Below are 22396 nucleotides of genomic sequence, written 5' to 3'. Positions count from 1 at the left end.
CAATAACCCTCTTGCAGACCTGGAAAACCACCAGGCACACACAAAGCTTGAGAAAGATCAAACCTTAGTGGTAGCACAGCCTTGCCTACCACAAACCACTTTCTCCAAGCTTCAAACCAAGCCAAAAGCTTCAAGAATTTATCCAAGATTAGTCTTCAACAACTGCAACACCTATGATCACGAAGGAGAGAGTTTCCACAAGTTTGCATAACCAAATCGTGCTCTAAAATGATCAACAGACCTCTCTTTCAAAAATCACAACTTTTATAATCAAACTGTTACGAAATTCAACAGGTTGATTTTCAAATCAATCGGTTGATTTCACTTGACTTAAGTGAAATCAGTTGATTAAAAACTAAATCAACATATTGAATTTTTTGCAGTCTAAGACTACTGCAACCAACCTTTTAACCTGTTAAAAAACCATTCAACAGATTAAAAGAGACATTTTAACCTGTTGAAAAACCATTCAATAGATTAAAAACACACCAAAGACCAAACTACATGTAATTAATGCTTTAAGGTCTACAACATGAATTACAAACTACAAGTACACTTTCTTAATGATGTAACTACATGGAGAGCACATGTTTCAGTCTTGATCACCATGGACATCATCAAATCTCCTTTCCTTCATCAATGTAGGCTTCATTCCAATGTTTATGGCTTCAAGATAGTTCAAAAGATCTTCATTCAATCTTCATCAAATCTTCAAGAAGCAAACCACCTTGGCTTCTCATGTCAACAATTGCATGTGTGCCAATGTGAGGGAAGTAATCCACTCCAAATGAAAGCAATTTATGGCAATATGGAATACACACATAAATAAGCAAATGTATAAAGCAAGAACACTGAAATTCTAAAGCAAAACACACCAAAAACGCACTAAACATTGATTTTCCCGAAAACACAGCACCAAAAAACGCTGACAGATGCCTTAAATTTGCAAATTTATCATATTTTTTGTACTGGACATATTTGAATGATTCTTTTTGCTAAGTTTTCGTCCAGATGTTAAGAAAATAAGGAAAAAATCAGAAGGTCATTCGGTACTATGAATCATTCCAGTTAAATCACACAAGAAAAGTGTGTATCAAGACACAAGTGAAAACAGCAACAAATTGGCACTGAAAAACGCAGAAAGTTGCTTCTACTTCAAAAATTTGTATAGAATTCAATTCTTAACATGATGGAATGATTCTTGTTGGAGAATTTTCGTTTCTGACTTAGCTTTTCGAAGCAACAATCAACTTAAATTTTGGAGCACTGAGTCACTCGTGACACTTCTCAAACAGAAGGTGTGCAGTGGAAAAAAAAGGTTGAAAACTGAAGCAAAAGGAAAGTGAAAGTGGAAGATGTTCAATAGACAAATCAATTCGATTTAGAGCTTGATTATGATCTTGAATCAAGCATAGATGAAGATGAACATCTTAGTACACTCTAAGGCACAAACCAATCGGTGAAATGACATTAAAATAGTGAGGAAAGCTGACTCAAACAACCACGCGCATAGCATGAAACTTCATTGCGTTTTGGAGTGGAGTTTGGCACGGTTTCACTCAAGCAAGTGCAGAAAATGATTGTAAACGGTGGAAAATTGAAGAAACAAGTAAAAGAAAGCATGAACAATACATAGAACACAACTTGAACGGTAGAAATAGAAAAGAGAAAAGAATCACCGAATAAAAATAACAAGAAACACAATGGAAGCAATAAAATGGTGCTGAAATGTAAAGGAAAGCTAGTAAATAATGTGAATCATAGCAAGCAAGGAAATCTACAAATAGAGTGTTGAACACTCTTGTAGTCTCATAGTTGCATGGAATCAATGGAGAAACACAATATAATAGACAATGAACGGTAAATGTGAAAGAGAAAAACAAAATAGAAGGAGAAGAAGATGAGAACAAGACGGAAAAATGAAGGAAACACAAGACTAGGAAAGATCCTTACCAAACCGTGAGAGACCATGGTTTGATGGCTCTTAATACCATTATGGTGGAGCTCCAAAGGTGCGTGAAGAACTCCATGGGCAGTGGAAATTGGATGAAGGAATGGAGGCAAGTTGGAAGGCACTTGCGAGCAATGGAAAGTGAGAGAGGTGATAGGATTTCCTAATCTATTCTAGCCTATGGAAGGTGGCTAGAGGCAGAGAGAGGAAATCTCTAGAAAGGGGTGACTCTCAAAGGCAATAGAGAGAGGAGTGCTCTCAAATCAAGTTGCATCTATTGCTTAAAATTTCAAAAGTGTCTACAAATGAGTGAAATTTTGCCTTTTATATGAAGCCATTTACACATAAGAAAGGAGAGCCATTGGATGGAGTGGGCCTTGATCTTGGCCCTTAGATCAAGCTTGGAGAAGGAGGCAAGATCACGCCCCTTGGATCTTGGCTTGAAGAACAAGAAGGATTCTTAGCCTTTAGATGTGATGACCAAGCTTAGTCAAACCATGAAGCAAAGGAGCATCCTTGTCTTGATAATCTCGGCCATGTATGAAGAGAATTGGGCCGAGCCCAATTTGAACCCCATCATATGTTCCTTTCATGTCTTATGTATTATTGGAAAGCAAAGCCCAAACAATGGCCCAATTTAACTCTACACTACTAGATTTACATGCACTTCTTCAAGTCTTTGTGATCTCTTTAGCCCATTTGAATAATGTGTGAAGCCCATTCTATTTGTGATGATCTAATGGGAGGCCCTTTTGAATCTTCTACATCATTGATCTTGTAATTGGGCCTTTTAATGGGCTTCGCCTTGGGCTTGAAGGTACAATTGGGCTTGGTGGGTCACATCAAGTATGGGCCATTAAGCTTGTTTGGATCATCGGGTCGACCCAGCCTATTTGGGTTTTTCGGCCGGCCCAACCCATCTGGGTCGTCGAGCCCATTTCCAAATTTATCATGAACTCAAAACATAATTAAGCCTAAAATAAATATTGTAAAAATTAAATTTTATCTTAGAAGAAATTCAATTGTTTTTTCCAAACAAGAAATTGAAATGTAAGGTATTTTAAATTCTTTAACCAAACAAGTTATTTAGAAAATGAAGGAGATTTAATTGCAAGCAATTCAAATACAAAGCATTTCAATTTCTAAGCATTGTTGAAATGCTGCATCCAAACACAAGATTAGCTTACCAAACAATGCAATTGTGGTCTTAGTGAATAAATCTCTTGATTCAGAGATGGTTGTGACCTTAGGTAGCCAACTCCTATGAAGACACTTTAGCACTTTGATGTTTAGCTCCCCTTTATCAAACTCCTTTCCAAAGCCTACAAGATGGTTGACAATGTACATGAATCTCTTTTGCACTTCAACTATAGAATCTCCTTGTTGTATCTTGAATAGTTCATATTGTTTGATCAAGGCATGCTTCCTTTCTCTCTTCACATCTTTTGTTCCCTCATGAGTAACTTCAAGAATATCCCATAACTACAGAGGCACAAAAACAACAAAACTTGATGGAGGCTCTCCCTAGCCAACCAAACATGTGTTCTTCAAGCTTCAACCAAGCCAAAATTCTTCCAAGATCAACCAAGATCTTCAATCTTCAACTACAACTATGTGATTCAGAGAGATAGAGTTTTCCAAAAGTGTATGACTATTTTTCGCGCTTAAAAACTCAAAATCGTACCTCATCTCTATGAAAACCAACTTATATAATTTGGTCATAAGTGAATTTAACAGGTTGATTTGTTCATACAATTTGTTGATTTCACTTGAGTTAAGTGAAATTAGTCGATTCCAAAAAGTTTCAACTAATTGAATACATTCATACCAAAACTATATGCAACAAGTCTTTTAACTTGTTAAAAACCTTTTTAACAGATTGAAAAGGGTACATAAAGACTAAAAGGACATCTAACCTATGTCATATAGTCTACAAATGTAATACAACATTTAAACTTCATAATCTTCACTTTCCATATTTAGTAAACAAGAAACTTGATCATCAATGCATCTTCATCAATTCTTCATCAACCTCTTATGCTAACAGCTTCCTACTCCTATTTTTCCTCCCCACTTTTCTTCTCCTCAAAACTGATAAAAAGAATCAAGATAGTAAACAATTATATTTTAGTATTTTCTTGAGTCACCATCTACACTTTAATCCCCTTCAACTAAAGCTAATTAAGTGGTATGGTGTCCAATGACACAATACATGGGTTTTATAATTCCATTAATGAACATATGTTTTACAATCTCCATGAAATTCCATTAAAAAAGTTAATAATATCATTGAAGATTTGACATATAAACTGAGATTATTAGATAGTGGCAAAATGGTAATAAAATAGAGGTACGCTTAGACCGATATAGGTTAGATCGGTTAGACCGATTAGACCGGTTAGACCAATTAGACCTAGACTCGATATAGAAAGTTAGGTGATGACGAAATGGTAATAAAATAGAACACTTTCTGTACCGGTTGATCACTATAACTGGTACAACTAGGTCATTATTAAATCTTCCTCAACCAGCAACTTCAACTTCATCGTTCCCCTTCACTACTCTCTAACTTGTAACGACTTCATTCAATTTTTTTTTCTTTTCTTCTCTTAAACCTATTTCCTTCTTCAAACCTTCAGTCTCCATAAGCATTCTTATCCCTCAATCTGAATAAGGAATTAGGTCTGGTAGATGACGAAGCCTTTGTATTTGCAAAAATTGACAAAAAAGTTTATTACACAATTTAACATTTTTTCTTATATATACACTAGTGCAAAATAAGCTTTTTATACCTACATTATTATACCTGTTCAAATCCATCAGGTATAAAACAAGAGGCAGATGATAATTTTGTAAATAATGTGAGATCTTTTATGCCAATTATACTTTCAACTGGTATAAAAATTAACGCGATGACATTTTTAGCAATATTGAAAAAGACTTTTTATACCAGTTATAGCTAGAATTGGTATAAATTTTGTATATATATATATATATATATATATATATATATATATATATATATTTTTAAATTTTTAAAAAAGATATTATACTTGTTGACCTCTGACCGGCATAGTATGTTTTCCATTTTCCATTTCTTTCGTTTATTCCCTTTCCTTAACATTTGTTTCAAACATAGTTTGTTGCTTCCCTTTCCTTATTCTTCGTTTCCAACATACCTTAACACAGTTCTTCGTTTCCAACATTTGTCGCTTCCACTTTCCAACAATCACCGTCACCGGTCGCCTACGAAGTAGCCTGCGAAGTCGCTTGCGAAGTGGACTGCGAAGTTGCCATCACCGTGCGGAGTCGCCTACGAAGTCGCCGTCACCATGCGAAGTCACCTCATCACCGTCACATGTTGTTTATGTGCTCTTCGTCTGCTAGCATCATGTTGCTAACCGGTAATTATTGTTAACTGATGGAACCCTAACTGTTCATCATGTTGCTAGCTTGAAGTAATATCACTAGCTTTAGTTAATTACTGCTAACTGATGGAACCCTAACTGTTCATGTTGCTAGCCTGAATTAATATCAACTATATACTTAGTAAAGAAGAAACATAATGATGTGGATGATTGTCCACACAAGTTGTTGTTTCTATAGAATTTATGCTAAGATAAAAAAATTCCCTTAATCAGTTTATTCAATATTTAATTTCTTCAATCACACCATAGTTTTATCATGGTTCCTGAAGCAATATTGTTTTCTTCAATGCTTGATGGTTAGATGACAATATATAAGAATGTATGTATTATTTCTTTAAAAGTCCAAATTCTCCTGAGTTTTTTTATTTTTTATTAATTGCTAACTTTTGTGGTTTTAGAAATTCAAGTCTTAAGGAGTGAAATCAATCAAGGAAGAAGCACTGAATAACTTGAAAGCCTTGGAGTCAGCTACTGTAGGGGCTAAGTGTCCAATTTCACCTGTTCAGACATTGGTTGGGGGATATCTGCAGGAGTTGTGACGCCACTATCCTAGTGGTAGGTGTAAACCGGTAAAATTTCCATATAACTACTCTGTATATCTCTTGTCCCTGAATCTCTTTTCTTTTTTTTCTTCCTTTTGCGCAACATGGTAGCTGAAAATTTGGAATTAGATAAAAACTGGCTCATATTCACTAACATCAACAACATAAAAAGTAGGAAGCATATACAAAATCTTGTCCCCTATGAGTCACTCTGCTTACATTATTAGTATTGTCAGATTTATCCATTTGAATCTTCAGCAGTGATAGACCTTTCTACCAATAAACATATCCTCTTATCACCTTCAATAATTCATGACCTTTCTGTAACTTTATAACTATAGTACATCCCTCTTCATAACATTTTATTCATAGTCACCCTCACCCAGGTCTATTTGAAACCTGATAGAGCTATGTCTCTCTGTGATGAAATATACCAAGAATATAAAACTTAAAAATAACATGGGTAGCAAAACTTAAGAAATTAAAAATAAAGGACTAAACTACTAAAAGCAGAGAATAGTGGATGAGCTTAAAGTCTGAATTCAAACACATTAATTTTTCTTAAGGGTAGCAGAGATGACATTGTTACGAAGTTAAATCTTCAAAGTATTTTAAGTTCAGGACTAACATGCACACAGAATATAACTAACTTAATCCATACAATACAATAGATGGGCATGTAGGTCCACGTTATTAGTATTTGAAGCACTCTAAAACAACAAGAAAAGAGACTTAGAATAAACTTTGGTTGATGATACTTGAACACAATAGTTATCATCATTGTTCCCTCCGCCTCTGATATTGAAATGCGGAAATCACAACTAACCTAAAAAAATAAAATAAAAACTCAATTATATGTACAGAAGTTTAAGTAATTTGTTTCAAATAAAGTAACGAAATTAATGCAATGACAAGAAATGAGAATTATATTAAACTATTGTGATGGGGCATACAGCCTCCACCAAAATTAATATGTCCTCTGATAATGCGACAAGCAGTTCTCTGAATCCCTCACATGTTGAATATGACCAACAACATCAATTGGTGGGTTGTTGGCCTCCATGACTACTCCAATCCTAACAAAATTGGAAGGTCTTGATTGTTCTTTTTCAAATTAATTGGGACAAACTTAAAACCTACTATGGTATTATGTGTCTCATACCCGTGCCAAGGTAAACAAATTAAAAATTCAACTTAAAGCCCCAAAGAATGATCTAAATGTCTCTACCTATTTGATCGAAATGGCTGTCATCAAATACCAAGTTTGGATTTTAATGAAACTTTTAGTCCTGTGATTAAGCATTCTACTATTAGAGTTGTTCTCACATATATGTTGTTTCAGCCAAATGGCCCATTCATCAACTTGACAAAAATAATGCTTTTATTCATGATGTTTCCAAGAAGATCTTTACATGCAACAACTGTCTGGTTTTATTTCTCATGATCCTAAGCTTGTTTGTAAACTTCAAAAGCTATCTATGGATTAAAACAAGCCCCAAGATCATTGTTTAATAAACTCAGTTAAGCTTTAACTACCTTTGGTTTTCACTCCACTAAAAGTGACTTATTTCTGTTAATCAAATTCTGGGTCAATTCTACTCTTTTTATACTTTTTTATGTAGATGATATCATCATCACAGGTAATTTGGTAAGCCATATACATTCCATTACTTCTCTGCTTTGAAATCACTTCCCTTTATAGGATCTAGGGCCTTTACACTATTTTGTTGGAGTTGAAATTTCTCTGCAGTCTGATGGTATAGTCTACATCTGTCCCAAACCATAATATTCTAAAGCAAATATGTTAAGTTTGAAAGCTCAGCCAACTCCTATGATATCCTCTCTTTGTCTTACTCATGATGGATTGTTTACGGTTTCTGCATTTATCTTGGAACTGGAGCCTCATCTCTTAGCATTCCCAAAAGCAAAATCCAATCTCCCGCAATAGCCCTGAGGCTGAATAATACTAAGATACTCTGAATACAGTCTCTCCTTGCTCAACTTCACATCAATGGAGGAATACCAAGACTAGTTCAATTCTATTGGTTTAAACAATGAATAAAAATAGAACATTTTATTAAAATTTATATATATGCATGCAAGTTGTTGTGAATGTGAATGTAGATGCAGTTTATATGAGAGAGGGAGAGAGGGGTGTGACTGTTTCAGTTTCATTGCATTGTCTGGGGAGAGTGATAGAAACAGTTTCGAAGTGGTAGCTACAGGGTACTTGTTGGAAGAGAGGCAAAAGAAAAAAAAAAGCTGAAAACAAACTAGTTAGTATATATGTATATGTGTATCCACTACTTTGAACTCAAGATACAAACTATATGTATATATACTTTGAACTCAAGCGTAATATCTTGTTTCTGTGCCTCTGATTTTGTGACATTTTGCTAATAATCACTGTCACTGACATTTTACTTCTGTGCCTTTATTTTAGTGAAACTAAAGCAAATTAAGTCTGGAACAGGAAATTTTTTACGGTTGGTGAAGTTAATTAAATTAACTCAATGGGGTAAATAAGTAATTGAAAGAAGAAGAAAGTAAAAGGGTGGTCTAGCAGTAGTTATACATTACTATGCACCACCCATTTATTTTGGGTCTTAAAATAAACAACACATGTTCATAATCATCACCTATATAGGAAAACACGCTACTATAATTTCTCACTGCAAATAAAATAAAAAGTTTCTAGAAATTTACTATTAGTAATGGTACAAACTAATTAAAAAAGTTAGAAAATATAAAAAATTCAATCTATTTTTAAATTTATGGAAACCATCTGAGGGTGTGAGAAACTATAATGAAGTAAAACAATACTTATCATCAATAAAAAGAGTAAATAATTAATAAGTAAATTTCAACAATACTGAAGTGTTTGGCTGTTGCTTAAATATAGAAGTGTCAAATAAACTCACCTAACAATAACTTGCCAACTTGACAGAGTTGGATGATTTTTAACTATACATTAATATAAAAAATAGTTAAAAAAATTGTATTAATCAACACCTTTAATTTAATTTTCTATTATTAATTATGAATTAATTTAATATGTAAAGACAATAATCTTTTTAATTTATCTAATTAAAAATATTAATTATAAATTGAAGACTTATAATATAATATATATATATATATATATATTAAGTAAAAAATAACAATTTTATATTTTTAAATTTGGTTGCGAGTCAAAATTAAGTTCACATAAATGATAAGTCTATTTTCCCCATCTCACTTGTGATGGGTTAATAGTGAACCGAAAGGATCTGAAATGACATAATTTATCATCTTTAATTGAATTAATAAGAGAGTTACATTAAACAAAAATATTATACAGATCGAATCTAAATTTTTTGTAATACTCCCCTTTTATAAATATATTATTATATAGGTTTTATTATAACCATTATGATAAAAGATATATAACAACAATAATAATAATAACAATTTTTGAAATTTATAATAATTCATATATCTTTTAAATAAAACAAAAAATAATTTAGATATTGATATATCATAGGAGTCAAATCAGTGACCTATAATTAGATTATTGACCCATAATTATGATGTCTACTATCAATAAAAATTGTTGTTGAACTGTTTGAGAGATTCTTTTGTTCTATCTTCATTAGTGAGTTATATAGCTTGTGCTCATAGAATTTTTGTTGCTTAGAATTCATTTGTGTGAACTGTTCCAAAGTCAAATGAGTTGTATGTTATATTAAATGGTGGTAGTGTTGAGTTCACAGATTGGACTACGTGTTTGGCTGTTTCTGAGCTCTAACCAAAAGCAGTGGTGTTAATTTATACACACAACAATGGATCGGAGTTGGATAAATTTTTTACGCACAACAAATAAATATGAGAATGGAGTGGAAGAATTTCTTGAATTTGCAAATATGAATGTTCTGGATAATAATGGAAAATTCTACTGCCCGTGTGTTAATTGTTTGAATGAGAGAAAACTACCAACTGACATTATTCAGGAGCATGTTCTTTGTGATGGTTTCTTAAAGAGCTACACAAAGTGGATATGGCATGGTGAATTAATAGACATGCCAAGTGTAGATGGGTCTGACGCAGAAGAAGTTGATTTAGAGATGGATGATCGAATGGAGGAAATGATTCGTGATATTGGACATGATTCCTTTCAACGTGCGAATGTGTATGACAATTTGTGCAATGACGCAGAAAAATCTCTGTACGCAGAATGCACTAAGTATACTCGATTGTCAGCGGTATTAAAATTGTTCAATGTGAAGGCAAGAAATGGGTAGACTGATAAAAGCTTCACAGAATTACTTGAGTTGTTGAGTGACATGCTTCCTAAAGGTAACACGTTGCCAACACGCAATTATGATGCGAAGAAGATATTGTGTCTGATGGGTACGGAGTATCAAAAAATTCATGCATGCCCAAACGATTGTGTCTTGTACAGGAAGGAGTTAGCCATGTTACATCAATGTCCACGATGTGGGGTGTCAAGATACAAACAGAAACATAGTGAGTTTGAATCTGATAGTAAGGGTCCTCCAACAAAAGTTTTGTGGTATCTTCCAGTAGTTCCACGGTTGAAACGTTTATTCAACAATGCAAATGATGCAAAACTCATGAGATGACATGCAGATGGATGTACAACAGATGGCCATTTGAGACATCCGGCAGATGGGTTGCAATGGAAGAAAATTGATTCCATGTTCCCAAATTTCTCCAATGATTCAAGGAACATTAGATTTGGACTTGCTACAGATGGAATGAATCCATATGGTAACTTGAGCAGTAAACATAGTTCATGGCCTGTTCTATTAGTGATTTACAATTTACCTCCTTGGTTGTGCATGAAACGCAAATATGTTATGTTATCCTTGATGATCTTGGGTCCAAGACAACCAGGAAACGACATTAATATTTATTTAACCCCATTAGTTGAAGATTTGAAGATGTTATGGGAGGAGGGTGTTGATATGTTTGATGGGTACACTAGTGATTCATTCAAGTTGCATGCCATGTTATTTTGTACAATCAACGACTTTCCAGCATATGGTAATTTAAGTGGATATAGCATTAAGGGTCACAAAGCATGCCCTATATGTGAAGAAGGCACATGTCACCATCAACTACAACATGGAAGGAAAATAATATACCTTGGACATCGGAGATTTCTTAGTACAAACCATCCATATCGTAAATTGAAGAAAGCATTTAATGGGTGTCAAGAAAATGAATTAGCTCCAATGGTTTTAAGTGGGTCACAAGTGTATGAGCTTGTGAAAGACATTGGGGATGTGTTTGGAAAGATGAAAAATAAAGGCACTTCAAGCAACATATGGAAGAAAAGGTCAATTTTCTTTGATCTCCCATATTGGAGGGTGCTTGATGTGAGACATTGTATAGATGTTATGCATGTAGAGAAAAATGTGTGTGATAGTATTATCGGAACACTCCTCAATATTCAAGGCAAGACGAAAGATGGTCTAAATGCTCGTTTGGACTTAGTTGAAATGGGTATAAGAGAACAATTAGCTCCACAATCACATGGTAAGCGAACATACTTGCCTCCAGCATGTCACACATTGTTAAACAAGAGAAGAGAAGTTTTTGTGAGATTTTACAAGGTGTGAAAGTTCCACTAGGTTACTCTTCCAATTTTAAAAGACTTGTATCCATGAAAGATCTAAAAATTACTTGGGTTAAAATCTCATGATTGTCATGTATTGATGCAACAACTTCTACTAATGGCTATTTGAGGCATATTGCCTAAGAATGTTAGATATACCTTAACAAGATTGTGCTTCTTTTTTAATGCAATATGTAGTCAGGTTATCGATATTGAGAAGTTGGATTAGTTAGAAAATGAGACTGTACTCATATTGTGTCAGTTGGAGATGTACTTTCCTCCATCATTCTTTGATATTATGGTCCATCTGATTATTCATTTAGTCCAAGAAGTTAGAATTTGTGGTCCAGTATTCTTACGATGGATGTACCCTATTGAACGATACATGAAGATATTGAAAGGGTATGTAAAGAACCAATATCATCCAGAAGCATCAATTGTTGAAAGATATATTGCAGAGGAAGCTATTGAGTTCTGTACAGACTACTTATCACAAGTTGAAGCTATAGGGGTACCGAAGTCTCGTTACCATGAAAGAGGTGTTGGTAAGGGTACTCGAAGTGCAAAAGTTAGAACTCTGAGTAGAGATGAAGTTCTCCAAGCACATTTATATATATTGAATAACACTAAAGAAGTCATCCCCTATTTAAGTGCTCATAAAGATATTGTGAAGAGAAATAATCCACGAATGTCTCAAAAGTGGGTCATTAATGAGCATAACAAAACTTTTTTGAAGTGGTTCAAACAATAGGTTCAAAATGACAATACAACTTCTGATACATTAAATTGGCTAGCAAGTGAGCCAAACTATGATGTCTTATGCTGGAGTGGGTATGATATAAACAATTATACATTTCATACAAAAGACGAAGATGAAAAAAGCACCACACAGAATAGTGGAGTAATGGTTGTAGCTGAATCAATGCATTTCTCAAGTTCAAAGGATAAATATCCGATTATGGCCTCAATGTGCTACTTTGGTGTAATTGAAGATATTTAGGTAATAGATTACACAAGTTTCAGAGTACCTATTTTTAAATGTAAGTGGGTTGATGGTAATACTAGCATGAAGACTGATGATCTAGGTTTTACCTTGGTTGACCTAGAAAAGGAAGGTTATACTAAAGAGCCATTCATCAAGGCATCTCAAGCAAAACAAGTGTTTTATGTCATTGATCCCGCTAACAAAAGATGGTCAGTGGTTCTCCAAGGCAGAACCCTACATTATACTGATTACAACGATGAATTGATACTTGATATTAGCAAAACTCCATCCTTCTTATCAAATATGCCGACCTTGAATGCCGACAATGAAGTAGATGTTCATGTCGTACGTGATGACCACAACGAAGGGTTGTGGGAGAACATTCTAACTTAACCCATTTATTTATGTGCTCATAAACTTGTGTGTGGCTTTTCTTCACGCTCTTCATCTTTCTCAGTTCAAGTTAATTGGTACATTTTATCCCTTCTTGTTCATTGTTTTAAAAACTATGATTCATGTGGTTCACTTCATCTTTATTTGTTTCATATTCTTCATAGGTGGGTAGGTTCAAAGTTTTGATCTGAAGCCATTACAAACAAGATAACCTAATATCCATTGCTTTCAGGTAACTTTTATATTCTATTTTTTCTATATGATTATGTGAATATTCTTTAAAACCCTAAAGTTGCATATCAATTTTTTATGTGAATATATAGATAGCAGATAGATAAATAGGAAGGTAGGTAGGTAGGTAGATAATATGAGTTCAACTAAGATTATGTGGTTTAGCCCTAAGATATATATATATATATATATATATATATATATATATATATATATATATATATATATATATATATATATGCTCTAGCTAGTTGATGAAATCTGAGGTTTATAATTTCTGAGGAACACATATTCTGGGAGACAAATTTCCTAGCACAGATAGTTTGGCAAAACATGGGATGTCATGTTTCTCATATTTTCTTTCGTGGCTGATGATGATGCAATCATCTTTTTTTATTCACCAGTTAACTCTTTTCTTGTTTCCCGACGGTTTTGTCTTTTATACATAAAAAAATAAATTACAATCTGGTGATAATATTTTGTAAAAAAATTATAATATGATCAAAGATTTTTTGTAATATATAGAAACTGTTACATCTAAGTACGTGTACTACCTTTCAACCTAAAATATGTATATTAATTTAATATACCTAAGTTGAATATAGAAACAAAGTTAAGTCCATTAGTTTCAGATTACATGCAACTATGAAAACATTAATTCATAATAATGTAATAGGAAATTTAAATCTGAAGAGAAAGAAGGAAGAGAGAGAAGGTGATAATGGTGTCCGTGAGGCTTAACTTGTTGGGAATGGGAATGGGAGCCCACAACACAACCATTCTGTGTGTGAGAGAGTGTGATGAATCTGAATATGAATTTTTGTGTCTATGGCTCAAAAGTTGAAACATGGTGGGCTAGCCAACATGAGACAATGATAAAGGATAAGAGTTTTCAGCACTGTTTTCAGTTGTAAGTCTCAAAACAAAGACAATATTAGTAGTAGAGATGATGATTGTTTTGGCATAAATAGTGATAGTAGTAGTAGCAATAATGATGATGGTGTATGTGTTTCAAAATTAAGTGAAAAATTATTCCAGCTCCATTTTGGCTAAATGCATTTTGTTTTGAAAATTGCAGTTGAACTGAAAACTCACAATCACCCAAAATGGGGCTTAAGATGTTTCAATGTCTAGACTAAAATTTTCACCAGGTTGAGTACAGAAGAAGACTGAAGAGCACAATCATGCTCTAACTCACCATTACTGTTTTTACTAAGCTTCTCATGATTAAGTTTTGCCATGCATTTGTATCATTGTATGCATGCTTATCAAAATTGAGTCAACGAGTTAAAACAAAAATAAACACTCCCACACCCTCTAACATATCCTTATTTGTTTCTCTTATTCTCTTTTCGATTCTCTTGCATATGTTTTTTCTTTTGCTGATAATTGAAATGTACTTTTATCTTCGTTTATTAAATTGTTTTCATTGAAGTTTCCAGAATCCATCCAAATAAAGACTTCTCATCTCTTAAGCACATTAGATCCTAGTTGATAGTAAGTACACAACTCTAGTCATTTTTCTTGTCTTGATTCCTCTGTTACATCCAATGTAAATTTTGAAATTGATATTATAAGTCTATTGTTCATTATGTATCCTTTTGTCATTCAATTTCTTCTATTTATTTCTCAAAATAAAATTTTCAATGACATCATGATCTACACCTGTGCATGATGACAATTACCAATGTGTTTCTAGCCTTGGACTTGTGTACAAATCACTTCAATAGCAAAATTTTTATCCCTTGCTAACAGTTCAAAACCTGTTCATTTACTTATGCTTATATGTTCTAGTTTTAAACTTTTTTACTTGCCTTCCTACATCTTCCCCTAACAAAATGTTCTAGTAACATTTTTATAAATGTCTAAATTGATACGTAAAAATGTTAGCAGTACTTCTTTATAATTCATTTTGAAGAATCATCTGTCATGCTTATTTGTCACTTACTTTTTGACCTACATAGTCACAACCCTCCCCGATTACTGAACAGTTTTTTGCTAATGCAGCTGCAATCTGGCATAGAGATTCAGTTTAGTTTGTAAAATTGAAAAGAAAAGTTATTGACTTGATTTATTATCAGTTTGAGGGAATACTCGAGTTTCATTACTTTTGCTGATGATTCATTGTATTGAGTTTGTGGCTGACTTAGCTGGAGACTAATTGATGCATGTAAATGTTAAATAGAAATTATTTATTAATTCTCACTAACAATTATTTATTTGAATAGGGAAATGCCCGCTGACACACCATTTGGTGACCTTCCACCTTCACAAGGTGGGGACAAGATTCATACATGTACCAAAAAAAATGGTAGGCATGGAACTAGGTTGAGAGAGTTAACAGTCAGTCGTAGTGCGGATCAAAGATTGCCTATCCAGTTTGATATGCAAATTGGTAAAGCTTTGGGAGATAATAGCACAAAATTCACCAGCTATGTAGCCTTGCTTGGTAGGAGCAAGTCATCCATTCTTATAGATGATTGGGACCATGTTCCAGAGACAGTAAAGAATCAGATTTGGCTAAGTGTCCAAGTATGATATCTTAACTTATACAATTTATTACGTACATATAACTGATATTTAACATATGTAATCCATTCTTATTATACAGGTCACATATGATGTCCCAAATAGTAATCTGTTGAGGACAAAATGGATTTCATTTGCTGGGGAACGATGGAAGGGTTTTAAGACAGACCTTACAAGTCGTTATATCTATGGTCCCTTAAGTGATAGAAACCCTTGTGAGAAGTATATGTTCCTTGATGAAGACACATGGCAGGCTTTTAAGGAAAGGCGATTAAATCCTGTCTTTCAGGTAAATTCATATTATATGTAGGTTTAACTATTTAATTGAACATATTGCTAAAATAAATCATTCTTTATACTTTGGTGCTCATAGGCTAAGAGGAAAGCTGCACAAGAGATAGCAAGAAAGAATGTCCACTCCCATAGATTGTCTCATGGGGGTTATGATAAATTGGAGCAGAAGATGATGAAAGAGGCATCTGCCTCTAATTCCAGTGGGACTACTGTTACTCATCCTCCTCGCCATGATAAATGGAAAAGAGCTTGTCAAAAACCAACAGGGGATTACATATCTGCAGAAACAGAAAGCGTAGCTAGGCGTATTGTAAGTAACTCAAACTAATTTATTTTTAGATGTGTATTAATATATTTTTTTTAATCTTAACTTAAAAGTTTTTATGTTGTAGGATGAACTAGTCGAGCAAAGCACACAAGGATCATTCACTCCACAGGGGCGTGAGGACATATTGGCAGTTGCCATTGGTCGTCCAGAGCATCCTGGACGTGTTCGTGGTGTTGGAAAATTTGTAGGCATCTGTCAATTCTTTGGTCCTCCATCAGCTAATCATAATAAAGTAAATATCAATAAGGAAGTTATCATGTCCATCAAAGAAGAAATGAGAGAACAAATGAGGGAGGAAATTAGGGAGGAGATTAAGAAGGAGATGAAGAAAGAGTAGTTTGATATGAAGGCACAATTGTTAGCAGACATGAGAGCAGAGTTAGCCTTTCCCTCAGCCCAGCCTTGTAATCCTCCTCAGCAACCTTCTCTTATTTGTGTAAGCACAAAGGGGAGTTGTGATGTTCCTCTTGAAGAGGCTTCTCTCATTGGTGATGCAGATTACGAGTTGTTCATTGATGATCTCCTACAGTCCTTGGTGGCTTTAGGTAATTTGTCTAATTATATTATTTTGCATGTATTTGTTTTAGCCTAACTATATTGTCTTATTTATTTTACAAATATTATTTGGTTACCTTAGGTAAAATGTATGCATTGGGGTCAACCATACACCATGCAACCATTGCAGATGATATGATGAGAGTAGTGGTTGTAGATGTTCGAGATGCTACTGCTCGAGTCCCAGTGCCCACTCAAGAGGTTAAGACAATGGGGCAGGCCCCTGGAAATTTTATCCTTTGGCCAGTTAGATTAGCAAAAGTAATTGCAAAGGAGGTAATTGTCCTTACTTGTTTTAATGATGCGTTTATTTACATCAGTGTATACTAATGTTATTTAATACTTAAAATATGTATAGCAGATTAGAGTACAAGAAAAGGAAGATGTGAATGAATCATTACCACAACAGACAATTCTAGAACGACTTGGTGCAATGGCAGCGACTATCACCTTGCAACCTATACAATTAGAAATGCCTCCCTAAGCCACAAATAGGACCTTCAACACCCTTTTTTTTATGTCAAAAGGATATTTTTGAAGTTCTCTCTGGCACTGATATGTTATGTATATCAGTAATACAACTTTGGTTGTTGTAAGTAAACTTTTATTACTTTTATGAAGTTTGAATATATTCAATATGTTATTCTTATATTATTTATTTTCAATGTTTAAGGTATTTACATCGTAGATGCACTGAGAAGAAGAATGATCACATATATGGATTTATTGATCCTATTGCCATTCAAGGCGTTGGGAATAAAAGTGAAGAGGTTCAAAAGTACTTATTAGAGGCATTTGATGTTAGGAAAAAAGAAGTGTACTTAGCGCCTTATTTGCAGCAGTAAGAATGTCTTTTATACATTAAATTATATTTATGTAAAACTTAATTGTATATAATGGTATTTGAATCTATAGGGGTCATTGGCAGTTGCTGGTAATTCTTCCTCAGAAGTTTGTTGTGGTTCTTTTGTGTTCATTACACAAGAAGCCTAACACTTTGAAAATTAAAAGTACTTTACAAGCGTAAGTTTTTTTATTAACTTATTTTTTGTGTTATATACTTTAATTTTACTAAGTTTCATATTAGGCACAATTTCAATATACATTAAATTTTACAGAGCGGTTGAGGCACATTCTAGGTTGTAGGGACAACAAATCACTTCTAGAAAGAAGTTGCAGTTCATTGCGCCAACTGTAAGTAGTTAATCTTCAAACTGTTGAAATACAATTATCAAATTTATGATATTATATGAATTTAACTTGTAGTGCTCATGTCAACCGGGAAGCTATGAGTGTGGATATTATACCATGAGGCTCATGCATAGAATCATATCCGCAAACATTGTTGACTCATGGGATATGGTAATATGTACAATTTATAAATCACATCTTAAGTATTTATCACTAAAAGATTGTTGACTCAACTATTCATTGTGTAGATTTTCAATGACACATCTCCAATGGATCAAGGAGTCTTGAAGGAAGTTCGTAAGCAGTGGGCTTCATTTCTTTTAAGTGTTTATATAAGATGATGTTAGGTGTTTTATGACTTATATAGTAATTCGTTTTGGAGTAGTATTATATTTTATATAAACATTAGATTCTATTTCATGTAAATATTAGATTGAATGAGATTTGTTTTCTGGATGTTTTGGGTTATTATATACAGTATATAAGATGATGTTAGGTGTTTTATGACTTATATAGTAATTCGTTTTGGAGTAGTATTATATTTCATATAAACATTAGATTCTATTTCAAGTAAATATTAGATTGAATGAGATTTGTTTTCTGGATGTTTTAGGTAATTATATACAGGTTTGGTATGTGGTAAGAAGCATAAACGAATTTTTCATAAAAAAATAATAAATCACTTTTTATACCGGTTGAGGTCATACTTGGTGTAAAATGTGTAATGTTTTATACCGGTTGGAACTATAATCGGTATAATAAGTCATTTTTTTTTACATAACTTTCCATTTCCAAGATGACTTTCTATACTGATTTTAGAAATGGTATAAAATATATTTTTTTTATACCTGTCATGGAATCAATGTAGAAAGATCAAACCTTCTATACCACCTACATCTATACCTATGCTAGAACCGGTATAAAAAGCCTTTTTTAACCGGTATAAAAGGCCTATTTTACACTAGTGATATTTGACTTGCTTTCATTCTTATAGGAAAATATCATTAAAAAAAAAACCTCACTAACTCATACTAATACCATCATGTTGTAGTCGATGTTTTTCAATTAACAAGTTAATATCATGACGTTGTGAATGCACATCAAAACTTGAATACAATATCATTGGGAAAAAAAAATACATATGAATACATTTGTAAACTGCATTATGTATATGTTATAAATTTGTTAACAAAATCAACATAAAAATAATCAAGGTGAACTTACCACGGTGTGTATCAGATTTGGAGGAATTTAATTTGGTTTGATTATGGATTACCAGTGTATAATTATGAATGTTAGGAGAGGAGACTTTTATCGGGAAGTTCAATGGCCAAAAGAAGATTGAATGGTATGAATCAAGTTAGGACTATAAGTGGTATGGTGTCCAATCACACCATGCGCCAGCCATATGGTGTGTTATGTTTTAAGACATAAGTTTTATAAATTAAGTTATCAAATAGCTTATGCCAACCTAAGAAGATGATTTTGTTTTTGTTAGATCAGTGAAAACAATAATTGTGGGAGAAACATGGACTTCTGGAATCATAAATGGAAAAAAAATGAAACGTCTTTCGAACATATATATATATATATATATATATATATATATATATATATATATATAAATGTAGATAACATAAAATATAGTATAATAAATGAATAAACATTTATAAAATTTAAACATTGTGTTGTCCACTTTTATATCCGATTAGATAACTTATTTTAGGTTAGGCTCTTTAAAATTATTAACTAGCTAAATTAAGGAGACTACTTTGTTCTGTTGTATTTAGGTGCGGGTATAGGGATTTTAACGGGGCGCATAGGGTATAAATAGTAGTTTTTTCGTACTTTATCCATTGAATAAATATTTGTTTTGGATTCATACTTATATTTGTGTGAATATCTGTTATGCATGTATCCTCATATTTTTTTAATATCTACAGATATTCACATGTATCTGCAAGTATTTACAAAATAAATATTTAATATTTTACAACATATTTTAACCATAAATTCAAATAAAAATACAATGCATAACATTCATAAATTTTGAAAAGAAAGTGCAAATAACCCATTTAAATAGTATTGACAGAGAGTTTACAAAGAATTGAAGATTTTTTAAAGCAATTTGATAAAAAAATAACTCATTCAAAATCGATGTGTTAATGTTTTAATCATGCATTTTTTTTTTTAATTTAAATTAGAGTATAACGAATACGGGTATCCACGAGTATGCATACTATGATACCGTATCCATCCCATTAACATGCGAGTATAAAAAATACCCGTACCCGATTATCGCATATCTTCATTTACAATATTCATTTTCTATCGTTGTGGATTTTATCTATGGTTAGGGTACGGATTTTTTATATTCCTATGTGGATAAAATGAATTCAACTACACTCTTATCTTGTATTAATTAATCCATAAAAACTGCATTCTTTTATCTAAATATTAATCTCAACCATGTAATAATGCAATTTACAAAAACTAAATTCTTGGTCTTAATACACGGTCCTTTTCTAAAATTATTAAATGATTTAATTTTAGTGTCTTTAACTGAAGCATGATTTTGTAAAATGTAGAAGGCTAATAATGGAAGACTAGTATAAGCGTTTCGTTTATGATTCATTTTAAGAATAAAATAATACAAATGACATTATTTAAACTATTATAATTACAACTTTTACGTGTAGTCTATTTCAAAAGAATAATGACGTTATATCTAAAATTACAAATTTATTGAAGTAGTGTATTTAATTTTTTTTTTAAATAACAAGAATATCATTGTTATTAAATCATTCTTTATCTAATTATCATATGATTAGGACCCAAATTCATAATATTTGTACATAAAAATAGAATAAATTTTACGACATGTTGTTCAACAGTGGAATGCATACATTTATTCTATGATTATTTAAAGGCCTATTGGATTATTTGTGTGGTGGATAAGCATACTCTTAGTAAATTTGTCTCGACTAATTCCTAACATTTAGAATAATAAGCAAAAGTTATTATTAAACCGTTATTTATCCAATCATAAAAATTTATTGGGACCCTAAATTCATAATAGTGTCACAAAAATGAATGAATTTTATGAAATATTTTAATAATAAACAAAAATGTTGATGATAAAGGTGTGTCCTAAAATAAATTAAGTAAAGTTAGTTGTTATTGAAATGTCCTAATTAATCCGTAAATTTCATTAATTTATAGGCTAATACCTTCACGCTGGAGTAAGCTTTAGAACTCATATAAGTTAATATCATCACGTTAATACATATCGAAACTTCAATATAACATCATTGGAAAAATTACATATGAATACATTTGTAAACTAGTACATACATTATAAGTTTGTTAACAAAATAAACATATAAAACTAATCAGAGTGAACATACCATGTGATAGTTTAAAGGAATTTAATTTGGTGTGATTATGGATCACAAACTAGTGATAATAATTATGAATGTTAGGAGAAGAGACTTTTATTAGGAAGTTAAATTGGCCAAAATAAGGAGATTGATTTGTATGAATTAAGCAAAATCAATGAAACTTTGGCACTATAAATTTGAGATGATTAAACTATCATTTTCCATCAATTTCACAATGAATTATCTCAAAGTTACATTCATCTTTTCCCTCTTCTTTTATGGTTCAGTAGTAGGATTTCAGTACTGGACAATCGCACAAACTTGGCCGGCAGGCTTTTGTACTCATAATGTTTGTGATGCCACAAAACCAATAATGTTAAAGTTCACTATACATGGCTTATGGCCTTCTAATTACATCAGGCGACATCCATCAGGTTGCACTACTTCCGACCTAAATACTTCCTTGGTAAGCTCTTTATTTCTTAATAATATTATTTTTAACTTCATATTCAGAAGATGATTTTTTTTGTTTATTTTATTAGATTAATGGAATAGTTCCTGTACTTGATCAAGATTGGCCAAGTTATACTATAAACAATAGTAAGTTCTGGGATTATGAATGGAAGAAACATGGATCGTGTTCAAACATGATACCATTTGATTATTTCACACTCGCGTTAGATATATATACAAGAAACGATCTTCAACAAATACTCAAACATGCAAATGTATTACATGGCAACACTTACAGTATTAACAAAGTCATCACAGCCATACAGACATCACGAGTTAGTGTTCTGCCACAACTATCATGTAGAAAGGGGGACTTAGTTGAAATAAAGCTATGTTTGAACAAAAACCCTATTCCACAGTACATCAACTGTCCTCCACCTCCACAAAATACAGCTTGTCCTACTAATGTAAACTTTGTCTAAAATATATATCATATAATTAATGAATAAACAATTA

At 32.6% G+C, this 22396-nt stretch overlaps 2 protein-coding genes and 1 pseudogene across 4 annotated transcripts; all 3 read left to right on the top strand.

Annotated features, from left to right (window-relative positions):
* The first annotated feature begins 5054 nt into the window (after window positions 1-5054).
* LOC114186600 (uncharacterized) lies at window positions 5055-13999 on the top strand (annotated as a pseudogene). Its single transcript, XR_014995652.1, has 5 exons — window positions 5055-5355; window positions 5778-5934; window positions 9674-12996; window positions 13084-13151; window positions 13827-13999. The product of XR_014995652.1 is annotated as an uncharacterized LOC114186600 (transcript).
* Window positions 14000-14002: 3 nt separating this feature from the next.
* LOC114186599 (uncharacterized) lies at window positions 14003-18646 on the top strand. 2 transcript variants are annotated; one of them, XM_085674396.1, is made up of 11 exons: window positions 14003-14647; window positions 15379-15682; window positions 15762-15968; window positions 16053-16283; window positions 16366-16846; window positions 16939-17132; window positions 17218-17448; window positions 17530-17697; window positions 17772-17879; window positions 17975-18050; window positions 18123-18646. In XM_085674396.1, the coding sequence occupies exons 2-5, from the start codon at window positions 15383-15385 to the stop codon at window positions 16636-16638; spliced, it is 1011 nt and encodes a 336-aa protein (XP_085530522.1). In that variant the 5' UTR covers window positions 14003-14647; window positions 15379-15382; the 3' UTR covers window positions 16639-16846; window positions 16939-17132; window positions 17218-17448; window positions 17530-17697; window positions 17772-17879; window positions 17975-18050; window positions 18123-18646. The 2 variants fall into 2 exon arrangements, with proteins under 2 accessions (XP_085530522.1, XP_085530523.1); XM_085674397.1 differs by having other exon boundaries at window positions 14003-15682.
* Window positions 18647-21662: 3016 nt separating this feature from the next.
* Window positions 21663-22362, top strand: LOC146885675 (uncharacterized). The gene is made up of 2 exons (XM_085675044.1): window positions 21663-21893; window positions 21970-22362. The coding sequence occupies exons 1-2, from the start codon at window positions 21663-21665 to the stop codon at window positions 22360-22362; spliced, it is 624 nt and encodes a 207-aa protein (XP_085531170.1).
* Window positions 22363-22396: the final 34 nt, after the last annotated feature.

The sequence above is a fragment of the Vigna unguiculata genome, chromosome 6, assembly GCF_037176805.1.
Source record: "Vigna unguiculata cultivar grain cowpea cultivar isolate G323 ecotype 2 chromosome 6, ASM3717680v1, whole genome shotgun sequence".
NCBI classification, from domain to species: Eukaryota; Viridiplantae; Streptophyta; class Magnoliopsida; order Fabales; family Fabaceae; genus Vigna; species Vigna unguiculata.
Note: the sequence above shows the minus strand (reverse complement) of the source record. Positions and strands in the feature narration are given on the sequence as shown.